General features: G+C 41.5%; 1 protein-coding gene and 1 long non-coding RNA gene across 6 annotated transcripts; one reads left to right on the forward strand and one right to left on the reverse strand.

The window, feature by feature from the left end:
- The first annotated feature begins 254 nt into the window (after positions 1-254).
- LOC121087735 lies at positions 255-10,388 on the forward strand. Its single transcript, XR_005827714.1, has 3 exons — positions 255-1,200; positions 7,651-7,760; positions 10,279-10,388. It is a non-coding gene; the product is annotated as an uncharacterized LOC121087735 (long non-coding RNA).
- Positions 2,440-22,034, reverse strand: IRAK2 (interleukin 1 receptor associated kinase 2). 5 transcript variants are annotated; one of them, XM_040593074.1, is made up of 13 exons: positions 21,505-22,034; positions 19,972-20,151; positions 13,314-13,475; positions 12,493-12,599; positions 10,227-10,421; positions 9,699-9,763; positions 9,112-9,226; positions 8,266-8,375; positions 7,695-7,890; positions 7,033-7,095; positions 5,774-5,974; positions 5,090-5,612; positions 2,440-4,702 (listed from the first exon to the last, which is right to left on the reverse strand). In XM_040593074.1, exons 1-13 carry the CDS (start codon positions 21,674-21,676, stop codon positions 4,584-4,586), a joined length of 2,208 nt encoding a protein of 735 aa, XP_040449008.1. In that variant the 5' UTR covers positions 21,677-22,034; the 3' UTR covers positions 2,440-4,583. The 5 variants fall into 5 exon arrangements, with proteins under 5 accessions (XP_040449008.1, XP_040449010.1, XP_040449009.1 ...); XM_040593076.1 differs by having other exon boundaries at positions 10,227-10,394; positions 13,311-13,475; XM_040593075.1 differs by having other exon boundaries at positions 10,227-10,397; positions 13,311-13,475.
- Between the last annotated feature and the right edge of the window lie 1,776 nt (positions 22,035-23,810).

A 23,810-nucleotide genomic window follows, 5' to 3' on the forward strand; every position in this document is an offset into this window, starting at 1 on the left:
GTTCTTTTAAAACTGAACACTTGCCAGTATTCTGTAAGAAGCACTTAAATCATGACAGCCACACATTCAGAATTTCTTTGTGAAACAGGTTGCAAACAACTTTCATTTGCTTTCTATAATTAAAACACTGCCAATAAACTGCATATTGCTATAGGGCAAACTTTTGTCATCCCATCCCAGCCCAAGCCTGGGGGAAAAAGAAAGATCAGGTGCTTTTACTAATGCTGTTTTAGCAGCAGCATTCCTGCTTTCACCTTTACACTCCGCCTCTTCCAGCCACCGAGAGCACCTGCCCCTTACAGCAACTCGCTCTCTCACCCTGAAATCCTAAATTGGCTTCTGGAAGAAGCCCTTCAGCTCAGCTACCCCGGTCCCCAGAGGCGCGGGGATGGGGGGCCACCCCCCGACACCCCCGGGGCCTCCTGCGCCGCGGACTCACCGCGCAGCCCCGGGGCGCGCCCCGAGGGCCTCTCCGGCTGCACAGCCCCAGCGCCGGGCGGCCGGCAATGCCTATACGGGGAGCCCTGCGTACCGCCGGCCCGGCTCACGGGGGCTACCGCACCACCACTTTGCAGCCGCCCCCCACTCGGGTCGGGGAACGTAACAGAACGGGACGGCACGGGACGGGAACCACAGCACCGCAGCGCCCAGCCCGCTCGCGAAGGCGAGACCTTGGAGCCAGCGCTGGCCGCCGATTGGGCCGCCCGCAGCCGCCTCTGGCATCGATTGGCTGTACCGGGCACCCCGGGAACGGCGCCCCACCCGCCTCGCCCGTCGCTCGTGTCTGGGCGCCGCGGCGGTCCCCGGTCGGCCGCAGCCAGGCCGCTCCGTAGGAACGGGTTAGTGGGAGCGGGGCGGGCTGCGGGACCCGGGTCGCCCGCGGGGTCGGGGCCCGGCCCCCTGAGGAGCCCGGCCGGCGCGCAGCTGTGAGGGTGCGGCCTGCAGCCTCAGCGGCGGGGCGGGAAGCGCGGCGAGGGCGCTGAGTGGCCCGGGGCCTCTCTGGGCTTTTGTACCAAGCGTTTCCTCAGCAGGACGGGCTTTATTAATTAGAGAACTTAACACGAGAGGGGAAAAAAAAGGTATTTGTATTGTTTGGGAAGGCTGCAGAAGCCCCACGGGTTGTACTGCTCGAGTTACGGCTGCGGAAATGCGTCAGTGCGGGCGCGACGCGGCGCAGAGGTTGGAGTTACTCACCGCTGGGTGAGTACGTCAGGAGTACAGTGCGAGTAGCCCTAGGTTTTCTAGAGAGTCAGTAGCCTTACGTAGATAATACTGTAGTTGTTTTCTCTGAATGGTAATATTCTCCACTAGGAATTACACCTTGAAATACTCACTTTTTCAACTGCAGGTCCAAGTTGTAAACACAAGAAAATTCTACTTAGTAACGTGCATGGGTCGGTGTCGCGTGTGGTTGGGTTGTCCTTGTAAGCTCGCTTTCCTGGAATGCTTGAAGGTGTGTGTAGTCCTGCCTTTCAGTTTAGGGAAACTTACCATTTACTTTAACAAACGACAGCAACCGTATAAGAAATCGCAGCAGGAAATACAATTCATCAAATCTTAGGAAATGCATTTATTTCACTCTTGCCTGAAAAAAACCAAATCCTAAACCCTAGCATGTCTTGGAAGCCATGTATTTTACAGCATGTGCAATTTTTAGATAGAAAAATGTTCTACTACAAAGGGCACATAAGATGTGGTCAGTGGTTACAGAAAAATTTGCTAGTTTGTTACATAGCAATTAGTAACCTCAAAAGCTGTGTGATGCAGCTTTCTTCACAGTCTACATACTTAAATGCCTTCTTAGTTTTGCTGGTAGACAGGTTTCCATGTTTGGATTTGTTCACATTATTAAAATCAAACATACAAGAAAAAATAGAATAATATGTCAATAAATTGGTAATTCTAACCATTAATCAACAATACAGGATAATGTTCAGCCTCCAGGTGTTAACAGCACCTTTTGGGAGGTGCTGATCTCCAAATTAGCTTTACTTGTGCATTTCTATAGTTCTAGAACAACTGTGCTTTTTAATAAGTTACATTCTGTGCCCTTATTTTGGTGTTCATGGAAAAAAAGCATTCTTAATTTTTGACAGAGCTACAATGTCTCAAGGATAAAATATACTATAGATCGCGCATCTAAACAACAATAAATGCCAGTTGTATCTCAGTAATCTTTGTAATTAGTAATTTTAGTGTGAAGTCTTTCTTTAGGGACATCTCAAAGGAAAAAACCCAGCTATTTAACAGTGAATGAAGACCAAATAAATGTGGTTGTACTAGTAATTACTAATGATTATGTGTGTGCAAAGAGACCTGGAGCTGCTTCCTTAAAAACACAAATTTACCTAAATAGGTTGGACTGAGACACGTTTTTCTGTGCCATAAATCATGAAAAAGCAGGCTATAAGAAAAGGGTTTTTTTTCAGTTTTTTTTTATTTACAAAGGTATTAGTAAATGGTGATATATAAATTTGCCAAGTTGAGGTTAAAACATACATTATACTGAATAGCCAAATTATGTAACAATACCATTACTGTATGACTATGCTGTGTCTTATATATGTTACATTATATACTTACGTAACTTTACAAGACCATGTGTATCACCTCAAAATATTTTAAAAGTAGCATAGAATAAGGCAAAGAAAAACAATTTCATTTTGTGACTACAGGAGAACAGAATCTTTAAAGCATTTTTGTGATACAGAACTGTGTCTAAATTATGTTTCTCAATTTAAAAAACAGGTTTACCATTCAGCTCTGTGGTGTGTCTATGTGCATTTCTTCCTAGGTATTTATCATGGGTCTCCCAAAATACACCCATAAAAAATAAAGAATATTAAATTTTCAGCACTTATCTCTATTAAATCTCATTTAGAATTAATAAGTTATTCACCCATCTCAATATAGTCAGTGTTTCTTATGCCAGTACCAATGTTTTCTTCGTTTGATTCTGGTAAAATAAAAAAACCCTGACACTGGCAAATATATAGATAGTATCCAAGGTACTCATAATTAAGGAATTTTACTAGGTTTTAGTGTAGAAGTCAATTTTATAAATGTGTAGATGATTGTAATACTCAGGTTTTTAGTTAAAATACTTTTACTTGCTCATAACAGTACCAACGATGAACTAAGTACTGTACAAATACAGAAGATAACGAGGCCTTACTCAGAGACCTTTGTGTAAAGCTAGTAAAACTATACTATTACACAATTCCAATGAAAAGAATTACGTATAAATTCATACTTTTAAAAAATACTCCCTGACCTGCACTGTGAATTTTAGCCATTTTGGTACATCAGGCCCTATTACCTATGCTGAGGCAGCAGCCACCAGTCTGTAAGCTGAGTGACGTGTTTTGATAGTTTATTTATAATAAACCTGTATTTCCTCAGACTGCGCAAGAGTAGAATACGCTAACAATATTGCAAATAATAAATATTTGTAACAATAAAAGTGACACTTTCTTAAGGGGGCTTTCACTTAATAATAAATATGATAGCATACAAGTTGTTTTTTTAAAGTGTGATCACTGAGGCTGACTCCAAGGCTGCTAATGCTGGGGAAGCCAAGAGACACACAAAACAGTTCCTCTCAGAATACATGGTGTGGCACTGTGAACAGGCCCACTTAGTAGCTCATCTTTCACTGATTCTTTAACCCATTGCCAAAATAAATACAACAAATCAACTTTCAAGTAACCTGTAACAGAATTAAAGATATTTTAAATTAAAATCTTGTCCCTAATCCAAAATATACAACAGTTACCATGTGAAACACAATGAGAAACCTTAACATGTAAAGGACACTTAGAAAAAATTAACTGCCAAAAACACTCTTACAAAGTATTAAACACTGTCTTAGAGCTCCTGACAGTGGAACTTAAAGGTTAGACTTCAAATGGTGCCATATGTATATAGTAGAGAAGAAACTCATAGAGTAGATGGACAAGGCCTAGATTATTTACTTACAACTACGATCAGTGCAATTCGAATTGAGATTGCGTCATGTTGAATACATCTGAGAACTTGCATAAGAATTCTCCTCTGTGGTGATGCGGTATTTTTGAGTACGTGGGCAAAGATTACATGGAATAGGATAGATCTATTTGAACACTGAAACCTTCTCCAATCTCTCTGAAGTTTTCTGCCTGCTTGTACACAGTGGGATAACAACAATAAAGGGTGTTGCTAACTGGTTGGTTATTAGTGCTTGCCCTGTAACTTCTAGGACTGTGTTTTTCAATAAGACATATATTATATGTAGATGCTTTCTGAAATACACTGCAAAAGGATCGTAAATGATATGGCAATTGTTTGTGTTTGCCATATCTTTCTACATTGCAGATGAAAAGGAAGAAGGCCTTTCTGTTTACAGAGTGGCCTTGTGCTTTAATCGGCTTCAGAACAGGTATTTTCTATTTCTTCTCAGTGTGATCGCTTCTGTTCTCTTCAGTTAGGGCCAATGCTTCTGATCTAGATCTGCTACTTAACCTTACATGATGTTTACCATCTTTCTAATGAAGAGGCAGTCCTTGCTTCTTCTGAGGTGGCCACTGCTAATAAATCCATCCAATTTATGATTCAAAAAGTTCAGAACTGTTTAATTTGTGTTCTTCATACAGCAAAATATTTTCCATGAGCTTCTTTTTTTGATCATTTATTTTTATTTTCCAAGATGTCTCTCTGGCTAATGCTGAAAAACAAAAAAGCCCAAATATTAAGGAAAAAAAAAATCCATCTGTTGTCTAAGGAATAGATGATAATTTTAAATTAAAAAACCCCACCAAACAAAACTGGCTTAGGAAAAAAAATCTGATAGAAAACCAGAAAACATTTTGTAGGTTTATTGCTAAAATCATAGCCAAGGAGAAAATATTTACTGAAATGCATTTAGAAGTAGAAAGAACAACCCAAGCAATTCTGGAGAAGAGAGTAATTTGCCCCTACTATTACACTACCAGAGCACTTTTACAAAGATTTAGGTTGTCATAACAGGAGCACGGGCAGTTTTGCTAAAACAGCTTGAAGATCATGTGCATTTGAATGCTCTGTGTGCATCTTCAGATCTATCTAGATTTACCTTGAGAGGAACATGAAGAGTCAAGGTCTGCATTTTCTTGCTGAAAGGTGCTCTGTACAGTAGATGCTATTTCCAAGACTTCATCACTTGATTTGGTGCATGCTGCATTTCCTTCCTGGAGTCCATTTAAAGGTTTTTCCCGCTTGATCCTGTAATCAGAAGCTGCCATATTTTCTGAATTGTTACAGCTGTTGCTAGATAGCTGATCTGTAGATCTTTCTGAAGGATTCCATATAAAACTAGTCGATTCATCTGATTCACAAGGGACCCTTGAAATTTGTCCACAGTAAATGTCTGGTGACACAACTCCTATTGAAGGTGTGCATAGATCGGCACTTGCTAGGATCACAGGCTGTGTGCTGTCCTCTCTGTTCTCCCCTGCAGAAGGCACATCCATGCTGAGACTAGTTGTCTCATCATCGGTTTCTTCTGGAGTGTTCAAGGAGAATCCAGAAGTGCTCCCTCCACAGATGTAATGCTCCCTTAATTTATTTTCAGCCATTTCCATAATTACAAGCACCTGCTTTTAACAACAAAATCTGTGAATGCAAAATAATTCCTGTAGCCCTGCTTACACTTGTTCTCTTTTGTCAACACTCCCCAAAATAACTAAGGCAGGAATGTTGTAGCTTTAGACCTTGCTGTCAGTAGACTAAAATCTTGGTCATGTATTTGAAATATTACCTCTGCTATGTTAGAATTCTTCTTTCTCAGACAAAGGCAGATGGCGGAGGCAAAATCAGTAGCAACCTCTTCCAGCAAGTGTCCTGCTCTCCTGTCTAGGTATTTACAGCATATTTCCTTGGCAGCTAGCTTTTCAAAGTTTTTTACTTTGGAGTATGAACTTTCTTTCGCTATTTGAATTTCATCAGCAATCATATCTTTCTGTTCAAAGGAAAGAGATATATTAGTGAAGACAAATCTAAGACAAATGCTTATTTCTATCTGAATCACTCAGAATATAAGTCTTGCCATATATTTGTTATTATTATTGCTCCTTAATGGCTGTTTACAGACCTAAAAGCTTAAGAATCTCCATTCATTCAACTGACAGAAATGTTTGTTTTCACAGGAGAGGAGGCCAAAGGTTTTCTCTGCATGTGTCTAATGTCAAATTCACTAAAGCAGATCCAGCTCTTCTAGGCTTATATCCATTTTCAGGAATGAAAAATAAGCAACTCTGTATAAAGCCACGTTCTTGCACAGGACTTTTCAAACATTTGTTAAAGGAATCAGAAACCTAGGATCCTTTATTTTTTTAACTCATTTTCTGAATTGCTTGGAAATAGTAAGTAAGAGTGCTGTTCTTTTCCCCTCAAAGGCTCCCACAAGATGGTAAATGGGAAGAAGCATATCCCATGGAAGGAGTATAGGTGGAGTCTGTATTCATGAAGATGGCATTAATGGTATTCAGTGAGCCTCACCTGTTCTGGTTGCTTGTGAAAGTAGTTTGCATAGTTAAATTACAGCTTGGGCAAATTGGCTAGGATATAAATTCCAGACACTACTGCAATACATTAACAGCTGGTAAACATGATGAAGAGCAACTGCATTTACTGCCTACGCAGGTTTCCCCATTCAGTTTGGCTCATAACACCTCTTCCTGGCACATAAAAAACACACAGCAGCATTTCAGCACAAAGTCTTGTCTCTTAAATAAGCATTTGTTTAAGCACTAATTATTCTGGATTATCTCCTAATATAATTGGGCTAGCACTTGTGAGTGTGCTTTATGAAATGGGACCATATATTCTGCTTCTGTCTAAAGGCAGGTAGGCTATTGTTAATGGAACCAGGATATGGCTTCTAAACATCCCTTCTTCAGGAGGTGTACAGCAGACTGCAAGTAACAAACTGTATTTATATAAAATGAAGATACATTTTATGATGGCAACCCCATTCACTCGTGTTAGTTAGTATTCATTATTCCTGCTTTTTCTTACCAGATAAATAGGGTGTCTTCCTTCATCCAGTGCCTTAATTCCTGTCATTATCTCTGCTAAGACCTAGAAAGTATATTTGAAAGATAAAACAATGTGTTCAGAATTCATTCTGTTTTTAAAAATGAGTTTTGCAACTAAAGAAGTCGCCAGGGCATTTAAAATTTTATAGTTAGGTACAACAGATATTGTTGAAACAAAGGATGAGAAGAAAGTAATTCTAAATCTAGACAAGAAATCACACTGAACAGAGTAACTTCCTACTTAAATGGAAACACCTGGAGACAGGTGAACATCTATACTATCAATTATTTTTGCTGAAAATCCACATTAACAGGTGATGTTTATAGCAGTTCATGTGGCAAATCTGCAAGAATTCTGAGAACCTAACTTCAGTCTTTCTGCTACTCTTTTTTTAAACAATCAGCAATAATTTTTTTGCAACAAAAAAAAATATTGTTTCTGTTGTTCAAAAGATTCACCTCAAAAACTGAAGTATATTTGAGGCATGAACATATTTAAAACCAGGATGTAAACACATATAGTCAGCAACTATAATATGAAATTGCTGGCAAAACAACTATATGAGGCACATGCTCTTATATCTAATTTCTTGTCTAGAAGCACCAAAGAATGCAACAGAGCATGGAAAAAAGGCAACGCACCACACCACAGCTGAATATATCAACTTTTTCTGTTAACTGGCCGTGTCTGATAAAGTCTTCTGGCAGGTAAGTAAGAGAAGCTTGTAGGACTTTGGTTTTCATCACAGCATACTCTGATTTTTTATCAACAGAATATAATCGCAGACCTGAATGTCCAAGCTTTGGTGCAAAGTTTTCATCCAACAAGACATTTGAGCTGTGATAAAAAAAGCCAAATAACAATATTGGTCAAGTAATTCCTTTAACTTGAGGTAAAGAATTGCAGTTTTGCACTCTTAAGGTTAGGCATTGAAAGTTTCCAGCATTTCACCTGCTGTGTATGAATGAAAGGATAAAGAATGGTGGAAAGGGAGAGGGGGAAGAACAAATATTCCGCAAATTAGTTCAAAGAATATACTTCCAACATTTAGAGAAGTGAGACAGATTAAATATAAAACGGTTGGTACTCTACAGAACAAGAAGTGGCAGAAAGATACTGCAAATGGATTTCAAAATCGCATGAGCTTTCAGTCATCATTATTAAAGAGATCCTGGAATTAACAGCTGACGAAGGATATGCCAAACCCCTCACCTTTTGATATTCCCATGAAGAATTCCAAAATTATGTAAATACTCTACAGCTCGGATGAGTCCTACAGAAATGCTAATTCGCCTTTCCCAGGACAGTGGAGCAGAATCATCCTGCAAGGGAGTGGAAAAAAATGGTATTTTACAGAATAAAAAACTGTAAGACATCAGTAGTTTTGAAACCCAAAGACTTGGTTTTAGTCCTAATCAAAACTCCTGCTGACCTAAATGAAAAGTTTGGTCCAAGGCAGAAACTGTTGATTTCTAGGCCAAGGAAGGAACCCGTTCTTACATAGTGGTGCACATTTTGCCTGCCATAGGACACAGTGAGATAACCATACAGCAACAATCCCACTTGTCCAAAGCATTGAGTACTGCCCATTATCGAGGCACAGTGCTGGTTTTGATGGATTGTTTTTCTGATGTTTCTCTGCCCAATGGTCTCCTCTGCAAATGCTCTTTCAATAGGTGTGAATGTCTCAAACTGTTCACTCTTGAGCCCTTGTAAAACTTTATAGCACATTATGCCAATGAATATGATGATGAATTCTACAGGAACATACTCACAAAGCCAATGAAATGTTACACTATGAATAGACACATTCTGCAGATTCCTTACTACTTCAAAAATCTAAAGGCTGCACAGCAGAAAATTCTTCTTGACCTCATCTGCTTTGCAGTAGAAGAACCGGAAAACAGCTGCAGCCTTTCTAGTACTTGCAGTCAAAATATTTGGGCAGGTATTTTTGAGTTGGTTCTCAGAATTCAGAGAGATATAATTGCTTTTCATACAACAACAGGGCAGGACTTGTAATTGCAGATAGATAATAGACCCAGATTATTTGCTTACTTGACACTGAAGTTTGTTTTGTAGTGATCCATTAGGCAGGTATGGATATATCAGACAGTGCAATCCAGTTTCTACTGAGAAGCCCAGCAGCTGCAGGATGTTGACATGACAACACCTGAGGGCACAGATCGACAATGATTTGCAAATGAGTTGAGCAACACAGAAAAATACATTCCTGAGCTGGAATAAATTCCTAAGTTCAAGGCAACTGGAAATTGTGTCCTGCAGTTGGAGGCACAGAATGACCCTGAGCAGGACTGCAGAAGGCTCATGAAGAGCAGCAAAGACAAAGATCATTACAGCCAGCCCTGTTCTGAGCGGGTAGGAGGGATACAAAGCTCCAGAAGGCATGGCTTCCTTGCCATCTCCAGGACTGGCCAAGTGGCTGCATTTTCTCAGCAGGGACTTGCAGCACCAGCAGGAGGCACGCTGTTTCCCCAGGACTCCTGCAAAAGCAGTGCATAACCCCCTTGTCCCTGAAACTGTGCAGTGCTAGGCAGACGGACACACCAGCCTTAAACTCGGCGCACAGGCAACAGGCCACATGCAGGATATGCCCGGACTGCATGTAAAAGCCAACCACTCACCGAAAGCAAATCTGTACTTCTGTATGAAAGAATCTTTGGGTGGAATTTGGGCTTGTGCATTCTGTCTGAAAAATGAAAATGTGCGATAGACCGTCAATAGTAATTATTAAGTTGTTACGTTCATACAGATCTCTTGGTCTCTAGATGACAAGCTACTTTAGAAAACAGACAGGTATCATGGATGGCAACTTTGTGTCAAAGGCAACAATTAATTGGCAATCAGAACAAAACCCAGTGTAAAGACACCTCTGATCCAATCATTAATGCAGGTAGCTCCATTGCAGACTACTGCCATGGACAGAATTAATAAAACTACTCACATGAGTAAAGTGAGTATCATCTCATCTCATCTCTCTCGTATGTGTTTACTGAACCTAGGTTTACTCACTTTACATAGTTTCCTTTTTACCTCTCCTGTGTAGCTGTTCTGGTCCCTTGCCCATACAGTATTACACAACAACTGCTAATGTTTGAGAGATACTAATAATGTAGCCCCCTTCAAAGAAAAAGAAAAAGTGGAGTACTTGCCTCTTTCATTTTTTTGATGACATACACTATGTTGTTCCTCTGACCTTTGTAGATATCTGCAAAAGTACCTTCACAAATTCTGCTCTTGTCACTGAAACCATCTGTGGCATTAGTAACTTCCCTCTGGGTCCACAGAAGACTCTCACTGGGGAGGTCAGTCGTCGTCTCCTGCTGAGGACAAGAAGAGCTGCAAGGCTACAGATTGCAGAAAAAACATGTTTATCTCATGAAAATTCATACGCTTTTTCTTTCTTTCAGCTGTCATATTTTCTTTTCCATGATTTAAGCAATCACTGATTGTTGAAAGAAACCCTGAAAGGTACTGTGCAAATCACTTATTAGGGCTTCCCTTTGTAACACCTCTGTTGGTGTGTTTTGCTGATGTAAAAAATCTGCATAGTGGAGGAAACTTGAAAACAGTTACCGATTTGCATTTCCACCTTCCCCAGAAAACAGACCTAGCTTTGATTAGAAGTCCATGTATTTATTTGTAGTGATGTTAGTCTCCCGGTTTCAGCTGGGATAGAAGGTTAATTTTCTTCTTAGTAGTTGGTGCAGTGCTGTGTTTTGGATTTGGTGTGAAAATAATGTCCATAACAAATGTTTCTAGTTGTTCTAGGAATGCTTATACTAAGTTAGGGACTTGTCAGCTTTTCAGGCCCTGCCAGCCAGAGGGCTGGAGGAGCACAAGATACTGGGAGGGAACACAGCCAGGACAGCTGACCCAAAGTAGGCAAAGGGATATTCCATACCATATGATGTCATGCGGAGTATATGAACTGGGTGGCACTGGCCAGGTTGCTGCCAGCTGCTTGGGGACTGGCTGGGCATCGATCAGCAGGTGGTGAGCAGCTGTATTGTGCATCACTTGTTTTCTTTTCTCCATTCCTTTTGGATTTTATTCCTCTTCTCTCTCCCTGCGCCCCCCTCCCCCTTCATTATAATTGTTGTTGTTATCACTATTACAATTTTTTCCTATTTTATTTTAATTATTAAATTGTTCTTATCTCAACTCTCGAGTTTTACATTCCTTCCCAATTCTCCTCCCCATCCCTCTGGGGGGCTGGGGGAGGGCGTAAGCAAGCAGCTGCATGGTATTTGGTTACCGGCTGTGGTTAAACCATAACAGTCAGTCAAAGTTACAAAAAATACTAATCTTTATGACTGGGGCATACATTAAGAAACATTTGGATTAGAAAGTAGGGTCCCTTATAATGTATTTATATGGTGGAAACTTCACATCTACTTCTGAAGCATCTGGTGTCAGTTGCACAATTATTTGTTGCTTCAAGCACGGCAAGTCCTAATGCCAATTGTTATTACAGATCCACTGTAGCCTAATCATACAGCTGCCACAACCGTAATGTGCTTCAGACTTGAAAAAACAAAACATAAACTCCCTCTTAAGAAACTCTGAAACTATTGCATTGTTTGTAGCAATCTTCTTTTCTGGCTGGTACTCTTGAACCTTGTTATTCTGGAAGAGTTTAAAGTCTTAAAACACTGTCTTCTTTAAAAAAACTTGATCAGAATAAACCAAAGAAAACAGGCCAAGACAGAACCATGATGGAACCAGAGTGTGCACACGGATCTGGGAAACACTCTGAGAACCCACAGGACAGATCTAGCCAGACTATCTTAAAAAGAAGAGAGCTATAGGGAGGAAGGAACAGGAGACTCCGTGCTGAAATCATTAGGAACATGAAAAAAACTTTTCCCAGTGAGATTGTTAAGCGCTGGAACAGGGACTCAGGGAGGTGGTGGAACCTACATCCTTGGAGATTTTCATACTTGCTACACAGGGCTATGGGCAACCTGACTTAACTTTGATAATAGCCCAGTTTTGAGCAGAAATTACATTTTAAGTATAAACTTAAATTAAAGTATGCCATTCTGACTAGTCAGTGGTATATATTGCACTGTCCTACAATCACACCAGAAATGTTAAGTCCTCTGTAAAATCTGTACTGGAAATTCCTTTAAAATTAATTGCTGGGCATGTTATCCATGCTGAGCTATGCAGTATGCAATATTGTTAATTTTTTCCCTCAGTGGTCCTTCACTGGCAAAAAAAGTGATGTAAACCATAAATAATCTAACTGAAGCATTAGTATTATATTCAGTCCAACCAAATTGTAATCAAGCACCACTTTTTCACTAGATCTGTATTTTATACAAGTAGAGAGATAAACTATAATCAAAAAAACATAGAATGTCATAAAGGCAACTTTCACTGTTACAATCAATGAGTGCTAAAGGAATTTACCTTCACACTTGATGAGACAGGAGGATTTGACTGTAAGGATTTCAAAAGGTCACTTGGAGGAGGTGGAGGAAAAGGGAGTGAGTACAAGGCTTCTTCAGGAACAGCACCTGAAATTGAAATAACAGCATTGAAAATACGCCTTATTTTACAATACCACAGTCTGTGACTAATTCTGAAAGTTCTGGGGTATTTTGCTGAATTTTGTAACCAGGGATAATGTGTGACAAGCTCCCAGAATGTGAAATACTGTGTGAAGATAGGGAGCTATTTTCCTGGTTCCTCTTTGTAAGATGACTATGCAGATCTCTCTAGCCCTGGCTCGGGGACATAGAGCTCCCTGTGGCTATACTGTTGGTCAGATGCTGCCCTTGGTATGTCCTGTGGTTCTGCTCCCTCCCTCTCCCAGGCAGAGGGGCTTGCTGACCTGTGCACAGGTCAGCTCTGGCCTGCGTTTACTCTGCATGGAATAGGGACATGGGGCAGAAAATGTATGCACTGATCTAGTCTTAGTGTGGAGCCAGGATGGGACCAGCGTGTTCACAGAGACCTGGGAAACATCTTGAGATCCCACGGGATAGATATAGTCAGCCTGTCTCAAGGCCAAGAGAGCTATATGAAGAAGGAACAGGAGGCCATATGCTACAGTTAGGAGTAAACAGCTCAGGAGACAACAGTGCTAGAAAAAGGCAAATACTCAAATGTGACCATTTTGAAGAGCAATATATTCATTATACTATACTGAAAGTGAATGGGAAGCAGTCTTGTCTACATGGCCATTTCAATGCCAGAGCGAATTCAGAATCTGCTACTTTACTTACTACCTGCTGGTGGTGGTTCCTGATGTGAAGAGTCTGGTGATGGCAACAGATTTCTCTCATTTTCTCTCTCTTTATTTTCTGTGGGAGTTAAAGTTGTGTTCTCCTGTTTAGGTGGCTCTACCAGCTCTTCTTTTTTGTTGTTGGTAATATTAGAGGCTGATGTCCCTTCAAAAGAGAACAAAGGAAAGATGAAGATTACCAGGGAAAACAGTCTGACTGACAGTTATCAGGAAATAGTTCTAGTCGGGAGAACAGACTGCAAGTTAACATGAACACTGAAATGAACATTCAAGCAATTTAGTGTTAAATTCAGACCATATTAATGTCATTAACTACTACTGAAAATTAATAATGATAACTTCAAACAAATACCAGTGATGACTATGTAAAAGATATATAGTCTCTTACTATAAGAAGTGAACACTAATAGTATATTTTGTCATTTTCTATATAGCATCCTTCAGCCAGTGATCTCAAATCACAAATATCTCCCAGCCTAAAGAAGGCATCTAGTTCTTTGTTAATTGTCGTGGGACTGAGAGGAAGTTTGGCAGAATCGTATCAGTTTTAGTCAGTGAAATATTTTAGGGCTATTTTCAGTTGTGTGGTTTTAGTGTCATGACTGTGCTCATTGTCAGAAAACACTTCCCTATGTAGAACTATCTGCAATGAAGAATCCTACTTTTACTTCCGATGAGCAATAAACATACTGGAGACAATCTAGGGAAAACATAAAAATGGTCAAAGGTCAAGACACTGATATATAAGGAAAAATTAAAGGTCAAACTACTGATTCACTACAGCTGTAAAAGATCCTATGTTGTATACAGCTTGGCAAAATCTCAGCGTTAAAGTCTGGTTAAAAGAAGTACAAAGATGCTTTCAGCATACAGGGATTTGAAAAATATGTACACCTTAGAGGAATTATTAAAATTAGATTAGGCTACAGTTAGAATGGGGAAAAAAGTAAAAAAATTCAAGATACTGTGATATACAAGGCTGCCAAAACCTCCTGAAGGAGCAGTTGAGTTCCGATCCATGAATACATTTAAAACTGAGGTTGGAAATGCCCAGTGTGCACTAGGGGTGATACAAGGACTTTCTACTGCCTGATAACAACGTGTTCCTGGTTGTAGTTCTAAACTTTTGTTTCTACCTGGCACCTTTTATCAGCAACGCATTTAGCATTTTGTTAAAAATCAAAATTAATGTTTTGGTTTTATGTAAAAGAAAACAAGCCCAAGTATTAATACAAGGGGGGTTTTGTCACACTGTTTTATGAGTTTTGTATCTTAAACACGGTTGGTGCTCTTGGAATCAAAAGCTCCAGGCTTCTATGTGCATTTGAAATCAGATAACAACTTTGTGTTTGGTTTGGGATTTTTTTTCTATAAACAAAGTACTGGGAGTATCTGAAACAAGCAGGAAACGGTATGTTTAATTTATACTCTGTGCGACTTATAATAAGCCAAGATTCAGTAGAACTGTTAAAGAGAAGACAAGATAGAACAGTTTCAGTGTACTAACGGCTGAAGAGCAAGAGTATATGAAAAGCAATAAGGGCAGAAGTGGGCACATGCATGTCAGGCAAGTTTTCTCCTTCGACCTCTGTTTTGGGTTTGTATCTACTTTCTTCCATGTCACCTATGAACACAGTTTGAATGATCAAGTTTTTTATTTATGTTTCTTTATTACTGTGTGAGAATACTATGAAGTCCCAAATTTCATGGGATTTTGAAATTAGCTATTGAACAGTCGGCAGGCCTTTAGACAAAACTGACAGTCCCTGTATTCTGCAGTTGTTGGCTTCTCCCTCATGTACTTTAACTTAGAAGTCTCCAAGATTAGAATTACTTCCCTCTTTCAACTCATTTTTCAGAGTTTTTCATGAATTTTGCAACTTCCTGCACAACAGACAAACAGGTCACCACTGAAGCTAAAGAATTGAAAAAAAGAAAAAAAAAATATTATTATGGACATTCAGAAGTGTCATTAGAGCAGTGCAAGAAATTGTTGAAGGGAGGTACAACTCTCCTGGAAGTAATCTATCTGTGTGTTGTGTCTGATTCCTTTAAGTCAGAATGAATACAATTATGGTGATGTAAGGACCACTTAGTCTTCTAAAATGCCCGATAAAACAAGCAATGTGTTCTCTATATCTGCCCAAGAGGAATCACCTGAATAAGCTTATTCAGATAAAGATACAAAAGCAGAAATGGAGGGTAAAGACTTGAAAGATTTTTCTAAAAATAAAAAGATCCTGCTATAAAACACTTCTGCTTATGCCTGAGCACACAGTGGAATGCCTGTACTGAGTTAATTCTGAAAAATTAAACTACTTCCAAATGGCAGAACAATAAAATAATCCAGACTTTCTTCCACTTAAATTAATATGAAGTTTTGCTACGGAGTTCAATATAAAAGACAACTGTAATAAGCTTTTAAAAAAGATAATTTCATTGTAGTTTTGCAATTTATTGCATCTGAATTGATTGGGGACAGAAATTAATATCAATCATCCAGAAACATAACTAAAAATTGATCACTCCACAGGAATTGCTCTTCCATCCTCTTTTAAACCCTCTTCATCTAGCCTTCATATTGCTTTACAGAATTCAGAGTCAAACCCAAAATTGGTTCTAAGTCCTTATGAAGCCCTTCATGGAACAGTCCAATCTTGTAGTTCACCCATTATCACAAAGGAAATCAAAGAAACAAAGATATGCTGGATTTGTTACATCAGTTCAGTGTCTTAATGAGCTGAATTCAGTATGTCCATTTCTTGCTGTGATCTCTTAATATTCACTTTCATTATTTACTATCTAGCCTGCAGAAATCATTATAAAGACCACTGCTTACTTGCATCAGCCCAGTACAATTTTTAAAAATTAAGATTTTTCTTAGAAATCACAAAGTATAGTCCTCCAGTCTGGAGGAAGTTGACTGGGTTTTGTTTTTAACAGGGGGAGACCCCTCAGTTTTTGCAGCTTGTGGCAAGTGAAGTCCAAAAAGTCTCAGAAATGTTTTTGAGAAGGCTCAAAAAAAAGGTAAATCACAGAAGCACAAGAGAAAGCAGGTAATCCCCTCTTGTTCCAGATGATGAAGTCAGGTGAGCATTGTGCATGCTGCAGTGATACTGACATACTACTTGAAAGCAAACCAGTCAGATAAACAGATGGATGACGAATGTTTCTGTTCAGTGGTGATCATTATTTTTGTCTGTGTCGCATCTTTATTTTCAGTGGCATCGTTGCTGGAAGCTGCTGTTGCATGGGAAGCCTGATTCTTTGCATTTTACATAAACAGAGACAGTATTACTTGGTTCTTGTGTAAGCAATCTTGTCAGGGGCTTGGAAATGCTGCCTTTCAAGATTTGTTCTAGTGCTGTATTCTGGCCTTTGCACACAGGACCAGGCTAAATGATCCTCTGGGCTTCCAGGGGTTCGTTTTACTGAATGTGCTATACATCAGCTTGAATCCAACAATGTGGTTCACAAGCAATAGCTCTCTGAAATTAAATACATGAAGCTTCTCTTGGAGTGATTCACCACTGCAATGTGCTCAACTAATCTCAGTTTGAAATCTACTTATGGTTTTGTTTTCAAGGCCTGTGAGAGAAGAGAAAACCCTCTAGCTTGGGATAAAAGCAGCATCATCTCAGTTGTTACAACTGAGTAATTTTTCTAAGCTCTTTGAAATCAGCTTTTGCAAAAATGACAAAATTAACCCACATAGGAAAGAAAAGGCATCATACCTGACTGAACAAAGGCAGCCTTCTGCATGATAGATAAAAATTATGTTGAAAATTGTTGCTGCTGTTATGCAGTGGTAAAAACGTTCAGTGATTTTGCAGTTTGAGTTTTTATATTTCTCAGGAGGAGAATGCAGGGTTTTTTTTTATTAAATCACAACATAGAAAGCTGTTTATATTACAGAAATATCAATAAACTCTGTAAAGGAATACAATTAAATAAGCCAGGTATAAACTAAGGTGGGCCCCAGAATACGCTGTGACAGGGAAAGAAGGCAAGGACTGTAACTCTGATTAGGGTTTAAAGTATGGTAGATCATACTGTTTTATGTAAGAGCACCCAGGAACTCTCTGTATGGACTAGGAATCAGCTGTGTAAATACTGAACAAGCACAGAGCAACAATGTTATCACATCATGGAAGTCACCCTCTACTCCAGAGTATCCATAAAAATACCATTATCAGGGAGCCAGGCTTACTGCATTGGTAATATCTAGATCAGGTTTATTCAACAGATAGATTAAAAAAAAAAATAATACCAAGATTTTATCTTCAATCCTGTCCACTCAGACTGGACCGTCACAGTCACTGTGACTAAATTAACAGGATTACTGACAGACAAATTAAAACAGATTTGAATTTGCTTTCCTGTAGCTTTGTTTGCTTTGCTGAGGGATGAGGAGTAAGATTTGTTACAGTCTCCTAAGCTGAATGCTCTGACTGTATTCAGTCAGAAAGAGGATCTGCTGAATCAAAAGGCTGCATATGGGTGATGGCAAAAATCAGTTATATTAACTGAGAATGCTTGAAGGCTGCTTGTGCTGTAGTACTTAATACTCCTTTTTAAAAAAAAAAAGCAGAATTTAGAGTACCGCTGTTGGAAGATTTTTTTTCTGCTATACCAAAATGAAGACTAAAAGTCATGCTAGTGCCAGGAAACTACAGAAAAACAGCAGTGCTACACAACGAAATGCTGTGGCAAGAAACTCATGATGCATTACTGGACTTTCCATGAGAAATGCCTCTAGCTGGGGTGCTGGGAATGGCAGTGGCAGCTCAGACTGCCCTGCCCGGCCCTGCGAGCCAGACTGCCGTGTCGCAACAGCCGCTCCTGATGTAACTCAGAACCACCGTCACCGATGGTCTCCCAGGCACGGAACACGAGAAGCGAATAGGGCTCCTGTACCTTTTCCAGCTGTGGAAGCATACGCCCTCATGAGCTTTAGGCGTTTCCCGTATGCACCTGGATAGTACTTCTCTAAGCATTTTTGGCTACATAACAACAATCTGTAATTTTTCTTTCTAGTAGTTCTTTATGGAGAACTGGCAAAATTCATGCAAATATCTCACTTCCAGAAAGCAGATTTCAGGTGAGAATGTGTGTGAAAAGGGGAATGCAGTCCACTCAACTTTTTAGGGCAGCTCAGTACAGCAAGACAGTGTGTTGTCCAGGGTTCAACTGATTTGGCGGCAGAACTAGATCAAGATACAGGTTGGCTTACAAAAATGGACAGCTGCAATTTAAACATAATTTTCTGTGAAGAAAAACTGAAAGCAAGATTCTGTTTTAAAGTTTTGTGATTTCAATGAGGCAATTGTTTACCTTAACTAGGCACAATGAGTTCAAACTCTAATCATCCTACCTCAAAAAGATAAATCTGAAATAGAGCAAACGGGAGATAGGTGAGAAGAATTACATGCAGAGAGTTAGAAAAGACTATATTTGTTTAATTTAGGGAGGGATCGAGGAGAACATATGACAGGAATAAAGAAAATACGAAGTGAGATAAGGAAATAGTAATGTAGGTAGTTGATAAACCATTTCTCCTTTTCTTAACCTTTTTCTTATGGTGCAGGGAAGCAGGCTGCATAGGCAAAACTGATTCTATGTTTTTCTACTCTGAGTTTGTTGGTAATTAGAGTATAATTGATAGTGAATGTGCAGCAGAAAGGTCAAAGATTAACTGTGAAAGAAACCACATAAATATCTGTCAGGGTTTAGAATCAGAATTATCTACAATATATTTTATAGCTTTTTTTAAAGATAGATAATGACTGAAGGCCAGAAAGTTCCAGGGGAGGAGGACAGCATCCTTGGACCAAGGACATGTACCTTGTTAATGAGAAGCTGGCAAAATAAAGAGGGGCTCTGTGTCCTCAGATGACACGTGACCTTAAAAGTATAAAAAGAGTAGGGGTATTCCTCCCCAAATGACCACCAAAGGCCCTCTGAGACCCCCACGCAGGCGTAAAAGACTTCAGCTGGCTCAGCACAATTCCCACGCAGGTGCAGAAAATTTGAGTAGCTCAGCAAAATGAAGATTAGGTAGGCAGAATAATTATATTAGGTGGAGCTTTGTAACTCCTGTGTATAAAATTTGATGAAGGATCCTAGTAGGGGTGCTTGATTTGTGGAAATACACTACTGAACACCCTGCGCAGAAGAAAACAATGCCTCCTCTCTATCCAGACTCAAGAGTGTGTTTCAAGAGTTCTCTTTCAAACAGGCAACATCATGACAAAGTTTCACAGAGAAGCAAGAAGGTACAAAAGATTAGAACATTTGTAGTTAAGTTCTGTTTTGAAACCCTGTCTGATGCATGAAGGTACCACCCCTGCTTTAGAGCACAGCCACTTCCTCTTTGGCACCTCTCGAAGCATCTAGGATGGCCACTACAAAGGCAGGATGATGAACTAGAGGGACCAGCAATTCCTCCTCTAGGTCACCTCTTCCTTTCCTACCATAGATTTTATTTGAGAGAGTAGAAAATCAGAGTCGGTGGAGAAGTTTTAGAATTTGAGCATTAGACTTCCAGCAAAAACTTTCTTCAGCTAAGATTTACTGGATAGGGTCTGGGTGCTTGGGGAAGCAGCACGGGCTGCCTGCGGGAGGAAGGGGCAGCTACTCACAGTCCAGAATTACTTGAGCTGCTCGGTAGAGCTGCAGTCCTTGCAGCAGGTCCAGGAGCTGCTGCACTGTGGCCAGCCTCACTCCCCACCACCACATGAGCTCTCTTGTTATGCTGATCCCTGTCTTCTCCATGCACTTGATTTTCCGTAGCTCTGTTTGATCAGTTATCACGTAGGAGGCTAGTGGGAGACAACAGACATTTCTGTTTAAAAATTAGAAAAAAACAAGCAAGTGCAAGCAGGGAAAGGTAAGGTGTGAGACACACTTTGCTTTTTCATTTGCACACTGTTAAAAGGAAAGATCACAATAAATTAGCTATGTGGACATGAAGAAAACTCAGTTCCTAAAGACATTCCTGTTATTCCCCTGACTATTCTGAAAAAAATGTTGTTATATCAGAGACCCAAAAAGAAAATCCAGTCATGCTTTTCAGCATGTTTTCCCCATAATCTTCCTTCAGTGTAGTACTTTGTACAGGGTGAGGCAGCAGGAACTGGGAATGCCCTAGATTTGGGATGAGGTTATGGCTCGGCTTCCCACGCTGCCGCTGCCGGCCCCGGGAGCCTGCAGCCGGCGGGAGGAGAGGCAGAGGCTGGGGTGCACTGTGCTGAAAGAGCCTTCTGTGACACACGGTGGCCTTGCTGCTCTGACCTGGAATTTTGTGTAAATTCTGCTGTTGCTCGTTTGTGGTCTCTGGGTGGAGATACCCACAGAGGGTGTCTGCCTGACTCAGCCCCTCCGCTGACCCACACCTGATGTGCTGTTTGCCTGAACAAGACAGGCTTGGGCCGGGGAGTGTGCATGTGGGAAGAAATACTCCCAAGTTCACGCCTCTGCTGGCTTTGGAAGGACATTGGACAGACGCTTTTACATGTCTGAAGAGAGCAAAGATGAGTCCCACCCTAATCCCAGCAAGTTTAATTGGGGCAAGAGTTTACTCAGCAGAGAGTTAGTGAAGTCTTGGATGAAATTAAATTGCATGAAATAAAGGAAGGTAGGCCAACTAAGAAAAGATTCGGGTTAGAGTTGTTTGGACTGCAATACAGAAAAAAAGAACAAAAGTGTCATGGACTACATTTTCTGTAATTACTAACTGGATGCGGCCAGGACTGAGAAAAATAGGGGCAGTAAGCGTGAGGGAATATACATGAAGTGAAGGAAGAAAGAAAATAACCCAAACTTTCATTAGATGTGAGGGGTGTTGTGAAAAGCAGGTGAGCTGAAGATGGAGTGTGAGCAGAGGGGAGCCTGGCTGCCCGGGAGAGGCTGTGGACCGCAGGAGGCCGGAGTGCCACCCATTGCCACCCAATGCCACCCGCCAGTCTGGGGTTTGCCTTCGGAGCAGGAAGGCGCACGGGAATTCCCTGGCGACGGGCTCTGCTCCTCGCGGGGAGCGCCCCGGCGGGGGCCGCGCGTGGGGGCGGCTGCGCCCCGCGCCCCTGCACCGCCCCGCCCGAGCGCCGTGCCGCTGCGCGGCCCCACGGCCGGTCCCACGGCCGGTCCCACGGCCGGCCCCGCCGCCCCTCTCTCACCGAATCGCATCCAGTCGTAGTCGCTCAGGCAGTCCATCTTCTGGCAGAAATCCTCCAGCACCCAGGCGGGCATGCTGTGGACGTACAGCGCCGAGGGGCAGCCCGCTCTCGGCGGCAGCGGCGGCTGCCGCAGGGCCATGGCGTCGCGGCCACCCGTCCCCACGGCGGCCATCAGCGGCGGCTGCGCATGGCTGCCGCCCGCAGCGGGGCCAGGCTCACCGCTCTGACCTGCCGCGCCTGCGGCCGCGCGTCAGTCGCCTCAACAGCTTCCTCCTCCCGAAGGGGCTGGCCCCGGCAGCCTGCTTCCAGAGCCGCGGACACAGGCGAGCGCCTCTCGGCGGGGCCGCACCGCTTCCTGCTCCGGCCCACGTCAGCCCCGCGGGCGCCCGTCGCTCCAGCCCGGTTGCCAAACGACAGCTTCCCGTGACGGAGGCGCAGGGCGCTCCCCGCACGCCACGGCTGGCGGGCACCCTCCGGCACCGCCCGCGCCCGAGCGCTCCTCCTCGGGGCCACCGCAGCCCCGCTCCCCGGGTGAACAGCGCGGTGAACAGCGCCGCCCCCCGGCCGGGCAGCCACCCCGCCGCGCCACGCAGCAGGGCGCGGGGAGCACACAACCTGCCAGGTCTTGCTAGTCAAGGATTAGGTTTAAAATATATTCTTCAAGACGTCGATTTTTCTGATGTTTTCGTTTTCTCCTTTTGTATTTTTTTTATTTAACCTGCTTTTGACAGAAATTTTTAACTCATTAACTTGCCGGTGTACGTGCTACAAACACTTCTGGTGAAACGGTCTGTCTGACTGCGGGTGTCTTGGGGAAGCCTGGAAACGCAACTGCAGCCCAGTCCTCTTCCCGGTCTTTTTGTTCCTATTTAGCCCCAAGTCTTTTGTACTAATTGCAAATGGTGCTGTACGTTGTGAGCGCTTTTAATTTACTATTTCTTTATTATCTGCATATATTTTACAGTACAGCTAACTCTTCTTTTCAGTATCAAACTTCCAAACTTTGGCAGTTTTCTATACTACTTACCTCAGAAATTGTGAATCTTTCAAGTACTGTTGAAGTAACAATGAATGTCTTACCCCCGCATCACAAGGAAAAGCTGAAAAAAATGTGGTATTAATATAGCTACAAGGCCAAGACGGAAAAAAACCTAAACAAAAATAGCCAAAGCCTATTATTATTTAAAATATCACAATTCAAAGATTACTGTGGGACCCAGCTGTTTTAGCAGTAGTACTTTACAATACTAAGAGTTAAATTTATGTTTTTTCCCCTTGCTTCTCCCTGCTTACTGTCGCTCTGACATGTACCTGAATTCTCTGTCATGGAAAGATGATCAGAACACCTCTGAATGAGGTGAGACTGAAATTTGTGTTGCAAAGAATTGGATAAAAGCAGAAAGACGGGATGCTTCTTTCCCTTGGGTACTGGAAAGAAAACTGAAACCTTTTGGACTATTTGCCTCATAGGAAAATGAAGAGAAAGAACACATCTAAGTGTGCATACAGTTTTGCATTAAACATACTTAATAAAAGGTTTTACAAGGGAACCAAAATTTACTTTTTCAAACACAGACTAGAATGATCCGCTGTACTCCTGTTGTTTGGCCTTCACTTTCAGGTAATGAGGTATTTGGCAGGACTTTGTACCACTGCATGCTCTTCTTCAGCCCTCAGGTACTAAATGAACATCAGAATAATTTGTTATTCTCTGGTGTTTTTCACCTTCAGCTGTGACCCGCCACTTCCTGCAGCAGTGTGTTCCCACCGCACCGCACTTGGCAGTCGTGTGTGCTGGAACCTTCTCTCTGGTCCTGACCTCTCACTCAACTTACTGCTGCTCCCGCTCCCACTGAAAACCACTTGAATTTTTAATGTACCTATTCAAGTTGGACAACTCTTCATTCATTACCAGTCTAGCTGAGTAACTAGTAGGAGGCTCCATTTTCCAATGTTCATCTCTTAGAGCCAGCTGCGAGGTTTTTTTCTAGTCTTCTTTTATTCTGACCCAAAGGAGCATTCCAGAAAACAGCAGTGCACTTTCTTGCACATGTTGAGGATTTCTCCAAAAATTTACCTATCTATAACATCTGGGTTTGTTGTTTATTTTTTTTTAAACATATTTTATCAATAGTTCTTTAATGACAAAAAGTACAGCATTTATGCACCTGCTCTAACAATTCTAGTTGAACAGACTTTTGTGTCAATTACTTCCTTGTATCTGTCAGCACCTTGCACTTTGAATACTCAAAGCCATGGGTCTGGCTGAAGAAAGAAAACCAAATTATATCAGAAATATTATGAGC

The sequence above is a fragment of the Falco naumanni genome, chromosome 4 (assembly GCF_017639655.2).
Source record: "Falco naumanni isolate bFalNau1 chromosome 4, bFalNau1.pat, whole genome shotgun sequence".
NCBI lineage: Eukaryota > Metazoa > Chordata > Aves > Falconiformes > Falconidae > Falco > Falco naumanni.